This window comes from Calonectris borealis, chromosome 6 (assembly GCF_964195595.1).
Source record: "Calonectris borealis chromosome 6, bCalBor7.hap1.2, whole genome shotgun sequence".
In the NCBI taxonomy this organism is placed as follows: domain Eukaryota; kingdom Metazoa; phylum Chordata; class Aves; order Procellariiformes; family Procellariidae; genus Calonectris; species Calonectris borealis.
This window is the reverse complement of record NC_134317.1, coordinates 8963290-8979347: the sequence shown is the minus strand read 5'-3', so window position 1 is coordinate 8979347 and position 16058 is coordinate 8963290. Positions and strand designations below refer to the sequence as shown.

The window sequence follows — 16058 nt, the reverse complement described above, 5'->3', positions numbered from 1 at the left end:
AAACACTTTCCTACTCGGCTTATTGACTCAGTGGCTGTTGCTAACAAAACCCATAGGTGTGGCTAGTTGAGACTCGTTTGTTGTACCTGACTGCTCTGACCTGTGCATCTCGGTCAGAGGGGCAAAGCGAGAAAGGCTCTATTTGCTGTGAATTTGAACGTCAGAGAGGGCAGGAAGGCTCTTCCTGCCTCCCCCCCGCCCTGGGGGCTACTCATGGCAGGACAAACATCCCGTTCAAACTGTTCTCATCTCATTGACCACAGCCATATCTCTGAGTTTGAGGTGTCTATTGGGATCAAGATCACTTTGGCCTCAGTGTATGTCTGTATCCTTGTTGCGGGCATCTTGGGCAACAGCATCACCATCAAGACCACCAGGATCCTGCAGAAGAAAGGTTACCTGCAGAAGGAGGTCACGGACCACATGGTGAGCCTGGCCTGCTCTGATCTGCTGGTCATCCTGCTGGGCATGCCCATGGAGTTCTTCAGTGCCATCTGGAGCCCCTTTTCCACCCCCAACGGCAACATGGCTTGCAAGCTCTACTACTTCCTCTTTGAAGCCTGCAGTTATGCCACTGTGCTGCATGTGGCCACCCTCAGCTTTGAGAGGTACGTGGCTATCTGCCACCCCTTCAAGTTCAAGGCAGTCTCTGGACCCCGCACGGTGAAGCTGCTCATTGCCTTTGTCTGGGGTACATCTGTCGTAGTGGCTCTACCCCTGCTCTTTGCCATGGGCACAGAATATCCCCTGGAAACCATCGAGGGCTACCAAGGCAAGACTGCCTGCACCAAGCCTATGCCCAGGCATCACCCCCCTGAGCTGAAGTACAATATGACCATCTGTACCAACCTCTCCTCCAAGTGGCCTGTCTTTCAGGCCAGCATCTTCAGTGCCTTTGCTGTGTACATTATAGTGCTGGGATCTGTCACCTTCATGTGCCGCAGCATGATGAAAACCCTGATGATCCACAAGGAAGGAACTGTGGCAGTGAAGGGTGGACTAAGACACCAGGAGCAGTACCTAAGAAAAAGTGAGAGCTCAGAGGCCAAGAGCTCCCGGCGACAGATCATTTTATTCCTGGGTAAGAGCCCTGTCCTACTCCGCCTCCTCTCCCCTGCCCCCTTTCCACACGGGAAGGAAACCCAGAAGCCTCCATTTTATCTCACCAAGTTCCCCCAAATGGGGGATATATGGTTTGAAACTGGTGCAAAATGAGGGAGAGGGATACTTTTGGTTGCGATGATATATTTTAAGAAACGTGATTTCCCTGCGTGTTTTTGACTCGCTCTAACAACTCCTATTGTTAGAACAGGTGGGAGGGAAGAAGGAAAAATCCATTTACTCTCTGCTATTTATGTTGTTTGATTATACTGCATGCCTACATGCAGCAATATGGGTAACAGGGTGTTGCTGCTTGACCTTTGGGATAGCAATAGGCAACAGTTGCCTGGATATAAAGTAGCTCTACTTGCATGTTTTCCCATTAAATTACAAATATGTGCATGTTTAGTAAGGCTCTTGATGGGAGGGAAGACTGTCTTGCAAGATCTGAAGCTTGTCCCACTCCGAAGGCATGTCCCTGTTAATTCAAGATGCTCCCTGGAGGGTACTTATTTAGCCTCGGCAGTTGTGGCTGTGTTGCATCCGAGTGTTAAGAAAGCCGGACTGGAGAGTTGATTTGGTCTTGCAAATTGCTGTTGCCCTCTTTGAATTTTTTTTCCTGGTTTTATTTGAAGGCCTATAACCTTGGAATTATGTTTGATTCTGATCTCTCTTGCCACATTTGTCAGACAAAAACTAATCAAGCTGTCATTTCCCCAACTTGGAATCTTTCCGGGCTGTGATCCATGTAGTCTCCACGTTTGTTGATACTCTTACAGGCACCCTTAATCATGCCCTGGCTGAATTACTGCTAGTTCCTGTTTTGTTGGGTTGCTTAACATGATACTGGATATAATAAATGAACCATCTAGAGTATGAATGCACAGTAGACCTAGTATTCTGTGTTGCTTTTTGGTGCTCTGCTTGATATTGCAGAGGGGGAATTGAAACTCGTGGGTCTGTCCAGTTCTACAGCTTTAAGTACTTTTTTTTTTTTTTTTTTTTTTTTTTGAGCATTCTCTGCTTCCTCAGCTAGTCCTGCTTTTGCCATAGTCTATGGTTGGGACGTGAAGCTGCAGGATAAAGAGCCCAGGGTGTACCCAGCTCCTTTTACGCTGCACCTGTATTAGAGTTGGGAACATGGTGAAAACCTGTCATACAGACAAGGCACATGACTGAAAGGTTTGGGGAAAGGGTGGAGCTGCACACTGTACCAGCAGAGAGGTTCAAAGGCTTCAAATGGGAAGTGTGATACTCCAGGATGTACAGAGCTCTTCCTCATGCTCAGGGTGTACATCTAATGAAGAAATCATCTCCTTGCGCAAGGTGTCCGTTAGTCTGGGACGACAGGCCGCGTATCTGGGTGATTAAAAGGGCGCTCAGTATCCTTACTCCACCAAAAGTACTGATTTCTGGGGTAGAGGCTTAGCAGCTAATGCTAAATACAGCATGTTGCACAAAGCAGAAAAAGAGATAAGACTGCTCTTTAAGTGCCACTGTGGGATCCTTAAATGTCTCTGGATCTCTCTCCCCTTGTAAATTACCATCCACAGCTACATTAAAGCCCAGCCTAAGATGCAAATCCTGTAGCAAGTTCTAGCTAGGTTAAGAGATGAAGGTAAATTGCCATGGCTTTTCTTCCCCTCCTTGATTATTGTTTTTGCTTGGCAATGGTCTAGAATGGAATAGGGCAGACCTAGTGCTGCTTGCAGAAGTGTTAAAAAGCTAAATGAAAGTGATTGGCTTGTCCTTTATCTTAAGAGAATTTACCCCCAGTATCTGGTGCTTTCTCTGTGGTCTCAGCTTTCTGGAGCCAGTAGATACTTCCGTGAATTCCCTAAAATTATTTTAGTGGCAAAGACTCTTAATATGAGTCTTGCTAATTTACTTGAGTTGGGAAATAAATTAATAAACTGAGGAGGAAGAAACTGTGGCCCGCATCCCTGAGAACAATGCAAAGCAATTTAATTTGGAGATTTCATAAGAGTGATGCTTTAGGGCAGTTTTAACCCAGAAGAAATGAACATATAAATTGTTTACAAATCGCTGAATTTAAATATAGTGATTTAGAAGTCCTCTTTGTTTTTCATTTAACAGATGGGTCAAATTAAAACAAATACTTGCGCATTCCCAACATATTTCACTTTTAATGTGAAATGTAAATGACAGTATATAGCATAATGTCTTTGAACATCTAACAGCAATAAAAACAATTTAGCATTTTCTTCTTCTAGTTGTTAAAAGTGATAAGTTCTATAAAACAGAGATTAAATTCATAAATCTCCTGACGATGAGAAAAAGCTAAGTAGAAGGAGACACAAGAAGGAACTAACGCTTTTTTAGTGTCACGTTATTGTGTGGCACTTCAGAAAATTCACGAAATGAATTGTAAATGTTGGAAGGGAAGGACTACTTGCTGTAGGTAATATTGATGCTTGCAGGATGGGCTCCAGATGGGGTGACCCCACTGCTGTGATGGAGGAGGAAGGTGACAAGGGGCCAAGCAAGGAGAGCACCACCGTGCTGGGCAGGCTGAGCTCACGTGGGGAAGAGCTTTTGTCCAAGGAAAGTGGCTGCAAGGTTCAAATATTTCAGCTTAAAGCCCAGACGGTCTGGTTGGAGATTTGAAGTCCTTGATATAGAGATGTCAGTTCCTTTTGTTTCTGGCTACCTTGCTACACTCATGGTGGAGAGCAGGGACTGGCCCAGTGGCTGCGATAACAACTCTACGCCTGGTGTTGGGGAGGGGTTACTTCCAGGGGCTGTTCAGCTTGAATTTTGGTAGATTTGCCCCCGTGGAGGAATGCAAATTTGTCCCTGTATTTTGGAGAAAATCACTTCTGTTTTTATAAAGTAGGCTGTGCAGTGCTATTCCTTCCAACTTCCTTCCCACTATTGCTGTTGGCTTCAAGAAAAACATGGTAGCACGTGTAAGTCTCTGCTTAATGCTCCTGCTCCTGAAATCAGGCATTTTGTGCTTTTGGATAGACTGGGGCATACTTCCCACAATCTCTGTGTGTGAGATTTATTTAATCATCTTCTGAGTCATGTGGTAAAACTCCACTGCCTCCAGTGGGTCAGCCCATCCATATGAGCAGCATAGATCAGACTGGTTGACACCGTGTGGGTTACCTATATTTGTTGCTCTTAAAGCAGCTTTGTTCGTGTCAGCCTAGCAGATCTTTCTTGTAGTGTTGTTCTTCACTTCTTCTAGTGAAGGGCTACATGGATCTGGATGAGTGTGGCCTGTCATGAATAGCAGGAAAAATATAGCCGAACTTAATTTTTTGAGTGGTTCATGGCAGCATTTGGTAATAAAAGTTTCTCCATTCCCAGCAGCAGAAACTGGATAGCTATAGTGCTTATGAAAATACTTGGCTGATGGCAGTTTGATGAAATGCAAGCTTTTAACAGTATTTAAAACCTCCTAATGCTTGGCCCACCCCAAGAGGGATTGATTCAGTCTTTGTGGCTGCTTGATCTCGTCTTTCTCCTGTGGCTGTAAAGGGCAGGGCACTGATCAGAGGGCTACCTAAATGGTCACGAGGTGCCGCTGGGGACCTCTTGCTGCTCCAACACCTGAGCTTAGGCCCCTGCCACTGTAGCAGTGAGCTCTTAAGAAAGGGTGAATTTGGAGACTTATATGTATTATTATATATATTATAACTGGGTTATAGCAAACAAAGAAGGAGAATGTAGTGGAAAGGTCCTGTAAAAGAGAGATCCAGCTAGTGCAATAATTACAAATGTTAAAAAAAGAAGGCACTTTCATAGCTGAAACTATGTAAGTTAAAAATCTTTAGGAAATGTTAACAGGTGGCCTGCTCACTGGGAAAGGGGAGCAGTGTGGGACAAGCCTCCATGCAAGCTGCTGGTGGGGTGGGCTTCGGCACCAGCAGCTCCATGCCAGCAGTGCCTGCTCACTGGCCATGGCTACATCCTTCTTAATCTGGTCAATAATATAAAGCCACATTTATACAAAAGCAGTATGGTTTGTCATCAGAGCAGATCTTTCTGACCTGAACTTGTACTTTACAATGAACTGAGTTTTGATTATCCAAGATGAAAAATTTATTGCTTCTAAAGCTTTTGTGATATTTCCCTTGGCAGCTTCAGGTTTGTGCTTCTGCTAAAAGCCTTAATTATTTTGTATAAAGCAGCCTCAAGCCTACCACAGTAAATATGTTGAAATAAAAAAGTCCTTTAGAGTTGCTACATCCTCTGCTTTTCTTTGTATACACTTTGTATACACATTGCTTTGGAGCAATACTCTTGTATTTGCACAGCAGAGGGGTCCCACTGTGTGGGGCTAGGCACTGTGGGTGCTTTGCCGTTTGCCAGCCAGTATCTGGGCAGCGCTTTTCTGTCTCCTGACCGTGATGAAACGTCCATCCATCTCGAGCTCTTCCTTCCAGAAAAGAGAAATATCAAAGTAATCTGGCTACTATGAAGGTGTTGAGGTAGATGCACTAAACCACTGCTGTAGCTGCAACAGTTGGCAACAGCCAGAGCTGCAGCTGGACCTACCTAACTGGGGACCCTGCTGCTACCAGCCTGGCCCCACCAGCTCCCCCAGGCCAAGTGAGGCAGATAATTCTCTCTGCTGTCTCTTTCCCATCACTTACAGAACTGCAGCTTTTCTGCTTTGGGACCTTCTGATGCAAGACGAATTTTACCTACATGCCTGGACAGCAAATATCCTACAGCTTCTTTAATGAGCAGGGAAGGGAATTGCTTATCATAATCTAAGGCAGTGCCTCCATCTGAGAAAGGCAGTGTGGTGGTGGTGGTTTTTTTTTTTTTATTTTCCTTTGGTCTAACGCTTAACTATGTCAAATACACTGTGTGTCATCCTGAAGACAGTAGCAGTAGTGGTTTCTTGTGATGTGGTATGGTACAGGTAGCTTCAGGTCTGGTCTGCTTTACAGAGCAATAGCAGCTAGAGGCTTTACTGGGACTCTGGTAAGTGCTGTAGAAGGACACAGAGTCCCTGTCTTTAAATCCAAATAAAATGGGCAAAAGGGAAGGGCTGGAAAAGCTAGACAGAAAGAAAACAGTGACCTGACCAAGGCCACAAATACTATGGAGAGTCACAAATGCATCTGCTGGATCTTGTGCTACTGCCCTATCTGCTGGGCTGCCTGGCCCGTCTCCTGCCACTTTTTTGGTGGTGACCGTTAAAACGGTGCCAGGCTACTCTATAACAATACCAAATGCCACTCTAAACACCATGGGCACAGCTGTACTTGGCCATAAGCTAAATCTAGGTAAAACTTTAAGTCAGAAATTAAAAAGACCTCTTAGAACTTAAGACGGAGCACCATTTTTTTCCCCCATAATCTGCTGGCAGATTAATATTTTGCTCAGAATAAAGGAAATGTATTTCGTAACACGCTTGGCAAATAGGTTTTCAGGAGGCAGATTACTTCAAGTGGTTGTGAAAAATATGTGGTTGTCATCTAGAGATGACTCAGGCACAGTATAACTTGACAATGGTAGGACTTCTGTTACGGGAAAATTAGATGCTTCTTCACAGGCTGGAAATTGGCTGTTTTTTTTCCGTACTGAAAAAGGTAAAGCTTGGGGATAGGACAAAAATTGAAAGAATAACCTAACTGATTAGATTCCAGAACACAGCCTCAGCCCATGTTCTTTAAACTCAGCTTCATTGACTCCTCTTGGTTCATTTCTTTAATCATTCCACTCAGCTGCCTTTCTTCAGAGACTTTGTTGGAGAGGTGCCTGAAAATAAGTATGTTGTAGGCTGTATATGATTTTCATCTCTGTGTTTTATATGGTGTCTCCATCCACATATTTCCCTGAGCAGGGCTTCAAATGACAGAAGTAGGAGACTAAATGCACTGAAATGGGTAGCAGGGGCTGAGTGGGGAACGTGAAACACTTAGACCACAGACCGGGGTCTGGCCATTCAGTTGAATGGGACACCCATCCTCTGTCACTAGTAAGATTTTTCTTTTAGGTGCTGCTTTCTGGAAAAGAGATAAAAGCAAAGGATTTACCTACTGGTGTTCAGTAAAATTTGCTTTCCTCTTCTCTGCAAAAGTATTAACCTGGTGTCAACGGCAAAACCGATCAATGCTACTGAATGGTGGTAGCACAAAACTAAAGCTCAGCTATTCAACAGATGACAATGCAAAGGCTGCATTCAGGGATTATGGCTTCTTGGGGCAATTGTGTATAAACAACCTCCTCTGAAGAGCTGTGGGACTTCTATTGGTTTTAAAAAAAATACATAGCCACAGTAAAATAGACTCAAAGCAAACTTCCAAAATCAAGATATCTGTATGTTCAGTTTTCCCACACTGTAATTTAAAAATGAACATAAGCAGAAACCAGCATAATTTTCCTCCCTATTGTACAGAAAGCAATTTATCTGCTGCTGCTTTTAACTGGACTCATGTAATAGAAGATTGTGCTTGTTGCTTAAGTAGACAGTCTTCCTTTCCTCCTACGCCGAGGGATGGCAAAATGATACAGAGAGAAAAAGAATGGAAGAATAGGGACTAATTGAGGCCAGCACCCCCAGGGTATTTAAGACTTTTGTAGTTTTAATGGAAAAATCAATGTGTGATTACACTTTGCATTAGACCACTTAAAAATTGCTTCAACGTGAAAAGTCTACAGCTTTAAAACCAACCTAACCCTGCAAATATTGTAGTCAGAAAACCAAATTCACCACTAGTGTTATCCACATAATTCTCTACCTGTGATATCCTGGCAGATACGGTCTCTGGGAACATATGACTACTGTCTTTGCTTCTGTGCACGAGAAGCCCACAAGGACAATGAGTGCTTTACCGGTGCTTAGTGAAAATCGCGGCCATGCTTTTGTCTTTCAGTGGATTTCTACAAGAAAACTAGTATTTCGTCTGGTCTGATAGTGAGCTATAGGTGTTGGCACGCTGCATCAGCCAAGCTCATCCTGTGGCACAGGAAGCACAAGTGTCTTTCCACTTCTTCATGCTCTATCATCTGTGTTGTCCAGAGACTAAGTGGACAGCTGAGATTTCCTAAGTACTTCTGCCCTATACTTGCCTCTGCCCAAAGTCTTTAAGCCTCATTAAAGACAGTTACCAGTGTTGGCCTTAAACTTAGTATTACTAATCTCTCTCTCTCTCTTTTACAAGCTGTAGATAATAAACCTATCAGCTCTTGGTTATTCCTCTACCCCGAGGTATACGCTAAGAGAAGAAAGGAGGAAAGTGCAGGCAACATCCCTCGCTGTGGCGGCGTAAGCCAAGAAACAGGCAGGGGGCTGCTGCCTTTGGGGAGCTGAGGTCTGGCTGTGTCATCTCAGCTTCTGAAAAACAATCTGTATCATGGCAAACCCTCTCTAGGGCATGTTTTCTTACAAGTAGAAGCCTTGGAAGCTGTCTCTTTCTTCAAATAGTGGATAAGAAAGCAGGAAGATTTATTTCCATCAAAGTGGAGAAATACAGATGTTGCTCCAGGTATGAAATGAGTTGAGGGAGATAGCCCTCAGATAGAATACAGCAGCCCTACATTACGTAACGCTGTCCCATCAGTTTTGGTCTACTGCCCTCATTCTTTGGTCAAGAGACTATTGTCTTGAGCATTAATTTTCCAATTTCTCTCTGTTTTCTTGCTATCTCTTCTGAGCCAGACACCATTTCAAATGCAGATTGCTCTTGCAACTCCCCAGTTTCAGTAGACAGGACTCATTTGTGGCAAGTTCACAGATGATTTATTGAAGTCTTCACCTGTGAAAACTAAATGCATTATCTATTCCTCTATTGTTTCATATTCCAATTATACTGCATTTCACAAAATTAAATCTTTTGTTTTCCTAGCTGATGTTAAGACCATTATCTTTAAACAATGATTGCTAGCCTGTGAATTTTAATAGAAGAGAGCTTTAATATCTGAGCATTTGTTAGTAAAGTGAAGCTTTCCATTTTATCCTACATAACTTCTTGGTTTCCTAAAGGCAACATTTGTGTTAGAAACTGAGAACCAACCAACTGCCAACCATTAGGTTAAAGATTATTTTTTTCCCTTTCATTATTGTGAGTTCCTAAATCTATAATTTTACTGGATAGGTAGTACATTTGAAAACCTAGTAAGAAGGAATTTTAAAATTATGTTTTCCATTGAATATAAACAGTTAAGATTTCAACTTACATTTTGGCACAATGTGCTGTAGCACTTTTTTAGCCTTTTTTGAGGGCATCATAAGCATGTTTATGCTGCTAGATGCCAGCCTTAAGTGAGAAAGCAGTTTCTCACTTAAGTGAGAAGGCAGTTATCCTTCTGATCTCTGTTGTGGATGTGTAAGTAATATCAAGGTCAAAATATTATGCATTAAATGAGTCTGCCGAGAACCTCTTAATCGTATAAATAGTGACTTACAAGGAAAGTTGAAACTGAGAAAGAGGGCTGGTATTGTTATGAGCTAACTTTTCTTCTTTCCCCTTAAGCTGTTTTTAGGCCTGTGGTTGCTGCATTTAAGTCTCTCTTAAAAGCACTTACTATGTTTGTTTTTATGAATTTTTAAAAGAAGGTATTTGAAAAAGTTGAAAGTGCAGCTTTTGGGGTTAGAGTTGGGGATCTCTCTGACAGCAAGTGTATGCTTGTAAACGTGAGCAGTCAAAAACCACTTGACATCCACCTGTGAACAGGTGCATATATGTAATAATTACCAGGAAACTAAACTTTACTCATGAGTATAAAGAAACCCAGACAGAGAGGTGCATTAAAGAAGATGACATTGCTTAGCTATCCATCCTTGTCCTAACTCAGCATAAATGGCTTTCTTTTCTCATGTTTTATTAGGTAACATCTGCACTGATATTCAGGAAGCCGTTCTGCTCCTTTCTCTAGCTGAAACCTGCAAAAGAACTCAGATACAGCCCCTTTCAGAGAGTAATCTAAATACTTTGACCCTGTTCATACAGCATTTCTGCAAATCCACCTTGCTTTGCTCCTCCATATAATATTGCCAGCTTGCATTTTGTTGAATGTAATGGTTGTCTTACATAGCTAAAGGAGGGTCTGCCTCACGCTAAGTCTTTTGTTTTAGTGGTATATCTAGCATGGTGCTGCTGAAGGTGATTTTGATTTGAAGAAATATTAGAAGACTGTCCTGATTGCTCCTTCCTAGAAAAATCCCTGGAGTTCAGTATATGTGTACCCCTCTATTAAATTGCAGTTACTACAATTATTCTAGCACTTTTTCCAGAAAGTGTAAAATGTAAATTGTGAAACTTACTGTTGTAGAGGCCAAATGTGAAAGTGGGCTCCAAAAGAGATTAAATATAACCTTGAAGGATAGTGCTGTCAAGAACAAGATATAATCTCCACTTTAGAAAGTCCGGATATTGCTGAGTGCCAGAAACGCGGTGTGAATAATACAGGAAAATCCCTCTACGCTTGTTCCTTCTCCCGCAGATGTCTATGTGGGATCATCACGGAGAGAAATTAATGGACAGATGAGTCCTAGATCTGTCCGAATATGTCTGCTCTTAATCTGAAACTTTCTATATATGCCAAAATAGTCAAGTAATCAGTCTGCCTTCAGCCAGGTACAGGAACATGAGCTTTTTAAGACAATATAACAAAAAGTTTGATTGGACAAGAAAAAAATAACTAAAATATTCTTCCTCAAAGTTTGTTTTTTTTCCTACACCTCCCTGCCCCCCCCAACCATGAACTTTTCAAGAAAAAAATATATTCATTACTGGGTGTGGTTTTTATTTCTCTGTGTGTGTGAAAATGTGTCTTGTTTGATCAGTTCCAGTATTTGCTGATTTTTTTCTTCCTGTGCCTTACATTCTGTCTCTCCAATAAAGACAACTTTTGAGCTCTCTGATTTTGAAAATAAAACTGAACTTAAATTTGTCTCTTAAAGGCATTAAGAATGAACGTCCTCACTGAGTCTCTTAGTAATGCTTAAGGATATCTGTAGAAGAGAAGCTCTTGAAACTGCTATGACGGAGCCAACAATCAGAATTAAACTTTTAAGGTAACTAAAGATCGCAGTACCTCAGCAATAAGGTACACGGAGATTCAAACAGTCTTTATTGTGTCATTAACATGTCAGGTTTTTAACCATTAGATAAGAACTAATGTGGTATGGTGAAGGACAAACAGAAGTCAAAAGCAAGCACGCTGGTCAAGTTTGCCCTTGCCCTTCAGACAGTGAAATTGCTAAAAGCCTTCCAACTTGCTGTCACAAGTTTATTCAACAGATGTTTCTGATAAGTTGAAAGAAATGCAGGTCTAAAGTGGATGGAATGGATTGTGTCACAGGTGTTCAAAAGATGGCATTTAAGTGACCTTTTTGTCTTGACAGCTGAAATACCTAAATTGTAGTGGTAGTAATGATGACATCAACTCCTGCCAAAATGGGTAAAAGCATCTATTGGTATTTGCAGATGTACACATACCTTTAAAAATCTTGGACAATGATTCTGTGGGGGTAACTTAGCTACTGAAGTATAATGGGTTAAAATATATCTTTTTTTAAACTTGAACTTTTGAAAAAATGCGATGTCTAACTACCCATGTTGAGGTTGGAGAAAAGGGCTACTAAGATGACTGGAGAATGGGGAGACAAACCTTTAACAGAAGCTAAAACAGAAGCTAAAGAAGTTGTATTGTTTAATGTAGCAAAATGAAGAATATGGCTGGCTTTGAGTTGTCTGTAAGTACATTGGGGCAGTGAGTAACTAGAAAAGAGGAAGATCTGGTTTGTACCCTTGTTTGAAAATCTTGAAAACTGATTCAGGAACAGTCATATGCAGAGTGACTCTGGGAACAATCAATCTGATCTCATTGTGCAATGAGTTAAGCTTAGCAGTCTTGCTGTGCATCTTTAGAAATTGCCTAGGGAGCCCAGCCTGTTTAAGTTAGGCCTTACGTCAAGGAAGCTGCCTTTTTTTCAGTTGTAAGGCCAAGGACCTTCTCTCCAGCGTGCAGAAATTTTCCTCTTCAGCTAGAGACTTAAGTCTGAAAGTTGTAGTACCCTTGGTTAACTCTGAATTTACAGAGCTTTAAATCCATGCTGAGTATGGATTTGCTAATTTGGTCTATTAAAAAAAAAAACAGTAACAGAAGAGCATAATGAGAGAGTTGTTCTGAAACTGCTGTCTGCTGGTCTGGTGGATAGAAAGGGCCGTCACCCCTCAGTTGGAGCAGTCTCTGAGCCAAGCCAGAGCAGATCTGATCTCTGTGCCTGTGGAGGTTTGTGAGTGTATACCTCTTCCCTCTTTCAGTGCTTCTCCTGTGCCCTTTCTTAAAAGATTTTCCCCACCTACTGTATTTGGAGGCAGCCTTGGGAGTTCATTGTTAAAAGTTAATGTCTGGAGATTGAAACTTTCCATTGTCTTGATTCCCTTCCCTTTTCCTCTTCCTGCTCATATACACGTCTACTGAATTCTAAAAAGCTTTTTGATAGCGCCTTGAAATTCAAATGTCCCCTTTCTATTTGTCTTCTGGTCCAAGCCAACATTTAAATGCATTCTTTTTTATTATAAAGAGCATATTTAGGAAACATTGTCCTGCAGTGCAAACGCTCTGATATTACAAAATATTGCCATGTTCTCTGCATTGATCTAAATGATGGCGTTGGCACAAGAACTAATAGGTCTATAGGGGCCATGAATGAGTACAGACAGAAATGAGAAAATTTCTAATCATGAGAAGGACATGTTCAGGGACAGCCTTCCAAATGGAGAGCTGGACGAAACTAGTTCAGTTTCTGGGGTAGAGAACGTGATAATTTCTGCAAGTCCATGATGTAGTTGCCCGTGCCAGGAGTGGAGGTGTGTCTCTGGTCATAAAGCCCAGATCTCCACTGGATTGGAAGGAAGAGGTTATGTTTATTGCTCCTTGGTGTGGCACTGCGTGACTTTGTATCCTTCTTTGGGAAGGTGCTGAACTTGCAAAGAAGGTCCAGCAAGCTTACCCAAGCTGAACATTTTCTCGGCAAATACCTGTTGCCAAAAGGAGATTTTCAGAAAGCTGGCCTGGGACCACACAGTTTGGTGCATACATGGGTCTCTGCCTGTAAATTAAGGATCCATTTCCTGCGTGTTTTGGTCTCTGAATCAAGGGCAAGATACCACCTGTGCTGCTCCTCCTCTTCCTGCTGCAGATCCACTCTGCCAGCCTGCCTTGATACCCTCCTTCACAACCTACGTGGCTGTCAGTCCCTTGTGCCCGATGACTGGCATTTAAAAGCCTGCCTCTGAGTCCCTATCTCCAAGAGAGAATTGCTTTAACCTTATCAAATGGAAGTGAAATTTAAAATGACTTAATGTTTATTTGCTGACAGGCAGGAATGTCGTCTAAATTGACTGTCACAGCTCGAACGCAGTGCTGTAGGACCAAATCATAACCTCTTGTTGGCCTTCAATGAAACAATGTTAAGTTTGGGGAGTGGAGGTACTATTTTGGCCTCCCTGGATGTATGGATAGCATTCTCATTTTGAAGTTTCATACAATGAAGTTATATTTGATATTTGCATAATTCAAATAGATGAAATCCTCAAACAGGCACAGAAGACTTGATTTCATTAACTTGGGATGCAGCCATTCCCATCTCTCATGCAAATGGCAAATACCTTTCCTGTAAGTATACTTTAAAGATTCATTTCTTTCTCTAATCAAGCGGTGAAATCCTACCCACGGGAACCAGAATTGATTTCTTTTCCCTTCAGACTGAATAGCACAGACCTTATTTGGGTTAACTTCTGTCATGAAATTTAAGGTTAACCCTTCTGTGTGCTGCGAATCAGCTAAATGTGTTCTATTTGCTGCTCCAATACAGTGAAAATATACAGGGTGCAGTCGTCCTGCAAATGTAGCCGTCAGCTCTGCTAAGCTCAGGGAAGCTCTGCCGATTGTCAGCAAGGATCTATTTCCACTGAAACCCTGACCTTGAAAGCTGGTTTTTAAATTTCCTCCTGGGCCTTGGCGCTGTAATTGATTATGGTTGCTTTGGTTTTAGTCTTTAACAATCAAAGTGAAGAATTGCTCCCAAATTTGTTAAAATGTCAGGAGGAAGGCAGCTTCCCCACACTGCATGGATGGTGTCAAGGAGCCACAGTGGACTCTTGTAAGCCTTCCACAAAGCACTGACGTTTCTGGTTGGAAATGGAAATCGGGCAGAAATGCTCCTCTCTCGGACCTGGCACCTGTGTGCCTTGCTCTCTATGAGGGACCTCCTGGGGAATGAGAGAGCTCCACTGCATTAATGCAATTTAATAGGCATCAGTAGAGAATTAAAAGTATGTGATGTTGGTCCAAGTAGTTTTAGGGAATAGTCCCTCACACTGTGTAGTCTGAGCCCATGGCTGGGACTCCTGTCCATAGAAATGCTTAGGTGAATTTCCCCCTCTCCTTACTACTGAATCGTCTGCATATCTTTGTATGCTATTTTCTGGTTCACTTTCTTGGTAATAGAGCTCTGCATTTATTTTCTATCTTTCAAATATACCACTTTTCACTTCAATTGTCTTATATTAGCTGAAACTGATAGCCTGACCCCTTGGCCACTGTGCTTCTCTGAAACATTTCCCAGTGCTTTCATCGAAAGCAGGATGCTCTGCTACATTCTAATGAAGAGCTGCTTTAAAAACAAAACAAAAAAAAACGAAACAAAAAAAAGAGGGAAAAATGTATTTTTCTTGGTAATTTGGGATGCTTAGTTTTCTGGTTCTCTTTGTCTTAGAACACAAAGTAGTCATTGGGGAGGGTTTTTTCCTCTGCACTGAAAGTGAATTTATGGTGTGCTTTCTGCCTCTCCTGCCCAACAGCCTGCCCTGTAGAGAAAGCAGTAGGAGGTCAGCTGCATTGAACAGCTCAGGAAAAGCCAAGATGTCCTGGGTTTTCCTCTTGTATAAACGGAATATTTTACCTGTAATTGGCACTAATTAGTAAACCCTCAAGTGTGTACACAGTGTGGTATTTGACCCCTAAAATTCCTAGTGTGGGAATGCACACTGGGTAGCAAGCACTGAGCTTGCTCTGGTGTTTTGGTTCCTACATCACATTTCAGCTGCCTTTCACAAATGAGTTTAAAAGTTCAGCACTGTGTTCCCGAGAGCTTTTGATCAGTCTGGCTTTACTGCTTCATTTAGTTAAACCTTGCACTGCCCCTTCAAACCTCTGAGTTGCCTGCACCGCTGAGGCATGCAAGGCCCAATACCTGATACCAGCTAAAACAAAGGGAGCAGTAGACTGAGATACACTCTGCCTCTGCTTTTCTGGGGGTTCACGTGACACCAAAAAATGTGGCTTTTTGACACCAGGAAATGCTGAAACAGTCTATATCTATATACACCCACAGACATGTTTTATGTGTATTTATACATACATGTATAGGAGTATTGACTAATTAGGAGCAGTCATTCTCACCAAACCATCTGTTGTATGCACGTTCCTCATGCTGAGCAGCTTCCTCACACTTTGGAGTTACAGCAGTCCAGAGCCCTCTTGGTTGGCAACATGTTGCGTTTTACAAGAAAAGCAGCCCAAAATAATAGGGCCTGAAACAATTGCTTCCGGGTGTATATCTGGAAATTTTGGAGGTTTCTGTTCAGTTTTGGGGTGGGTTTTTGGTTTGTTGGTTTGTTTTAGTCTTTAAGCAGACCCAGCTCAGGGGGCTCAGCTCCCATCCTGAGCAGCCACAAAAAAAAGCCTCAATTAGCAAAAACCCCAAGAGCCTGCAGAGTGAGGCAAACACCATGCCTGTCGGGGTGCGCTGGAGGTCAATGCACTGAATTCAGTAGGAGCTCGAAGCATTTCAGACTTTTGGTGACAAAAATCTTGTTGACTGAACTCTACTGAACTCTACTTTCGAGTCATTTCAGGTCAGGAATAATTGGCATCTTTACATCACCATTTTCAAATTCTTTATCCCTTGACGCAACACTGAGAAGGTCAGTGTCCCTCAGGTTCGAATCTTCTTTATT

The 16058-nt window shown here is 42.3% G+C and overlaps 1 protein-coding gene across 1 annotated transcript in view; it reads left to right on the top strand.

The window, feature by feature from the left end:
- Positions 1-213: 213 nt before the first annotated feature.
- GPR39 (G protein-coupled receptor 39) overlaps positions 214-16058 on the top strand; it is an 81862-nt gene continuing 66017 nt past the window's right edge. Inside the window, exon 1 of the mRNA XM_075152768.1 lies at positions 214-1081. Within this exon, the coding sequence (XP_075008869.1) occupies positions 214-1081 (868 nt within the window). The remainder of the gene's footprint in view (positions 1082-16058) is intronic.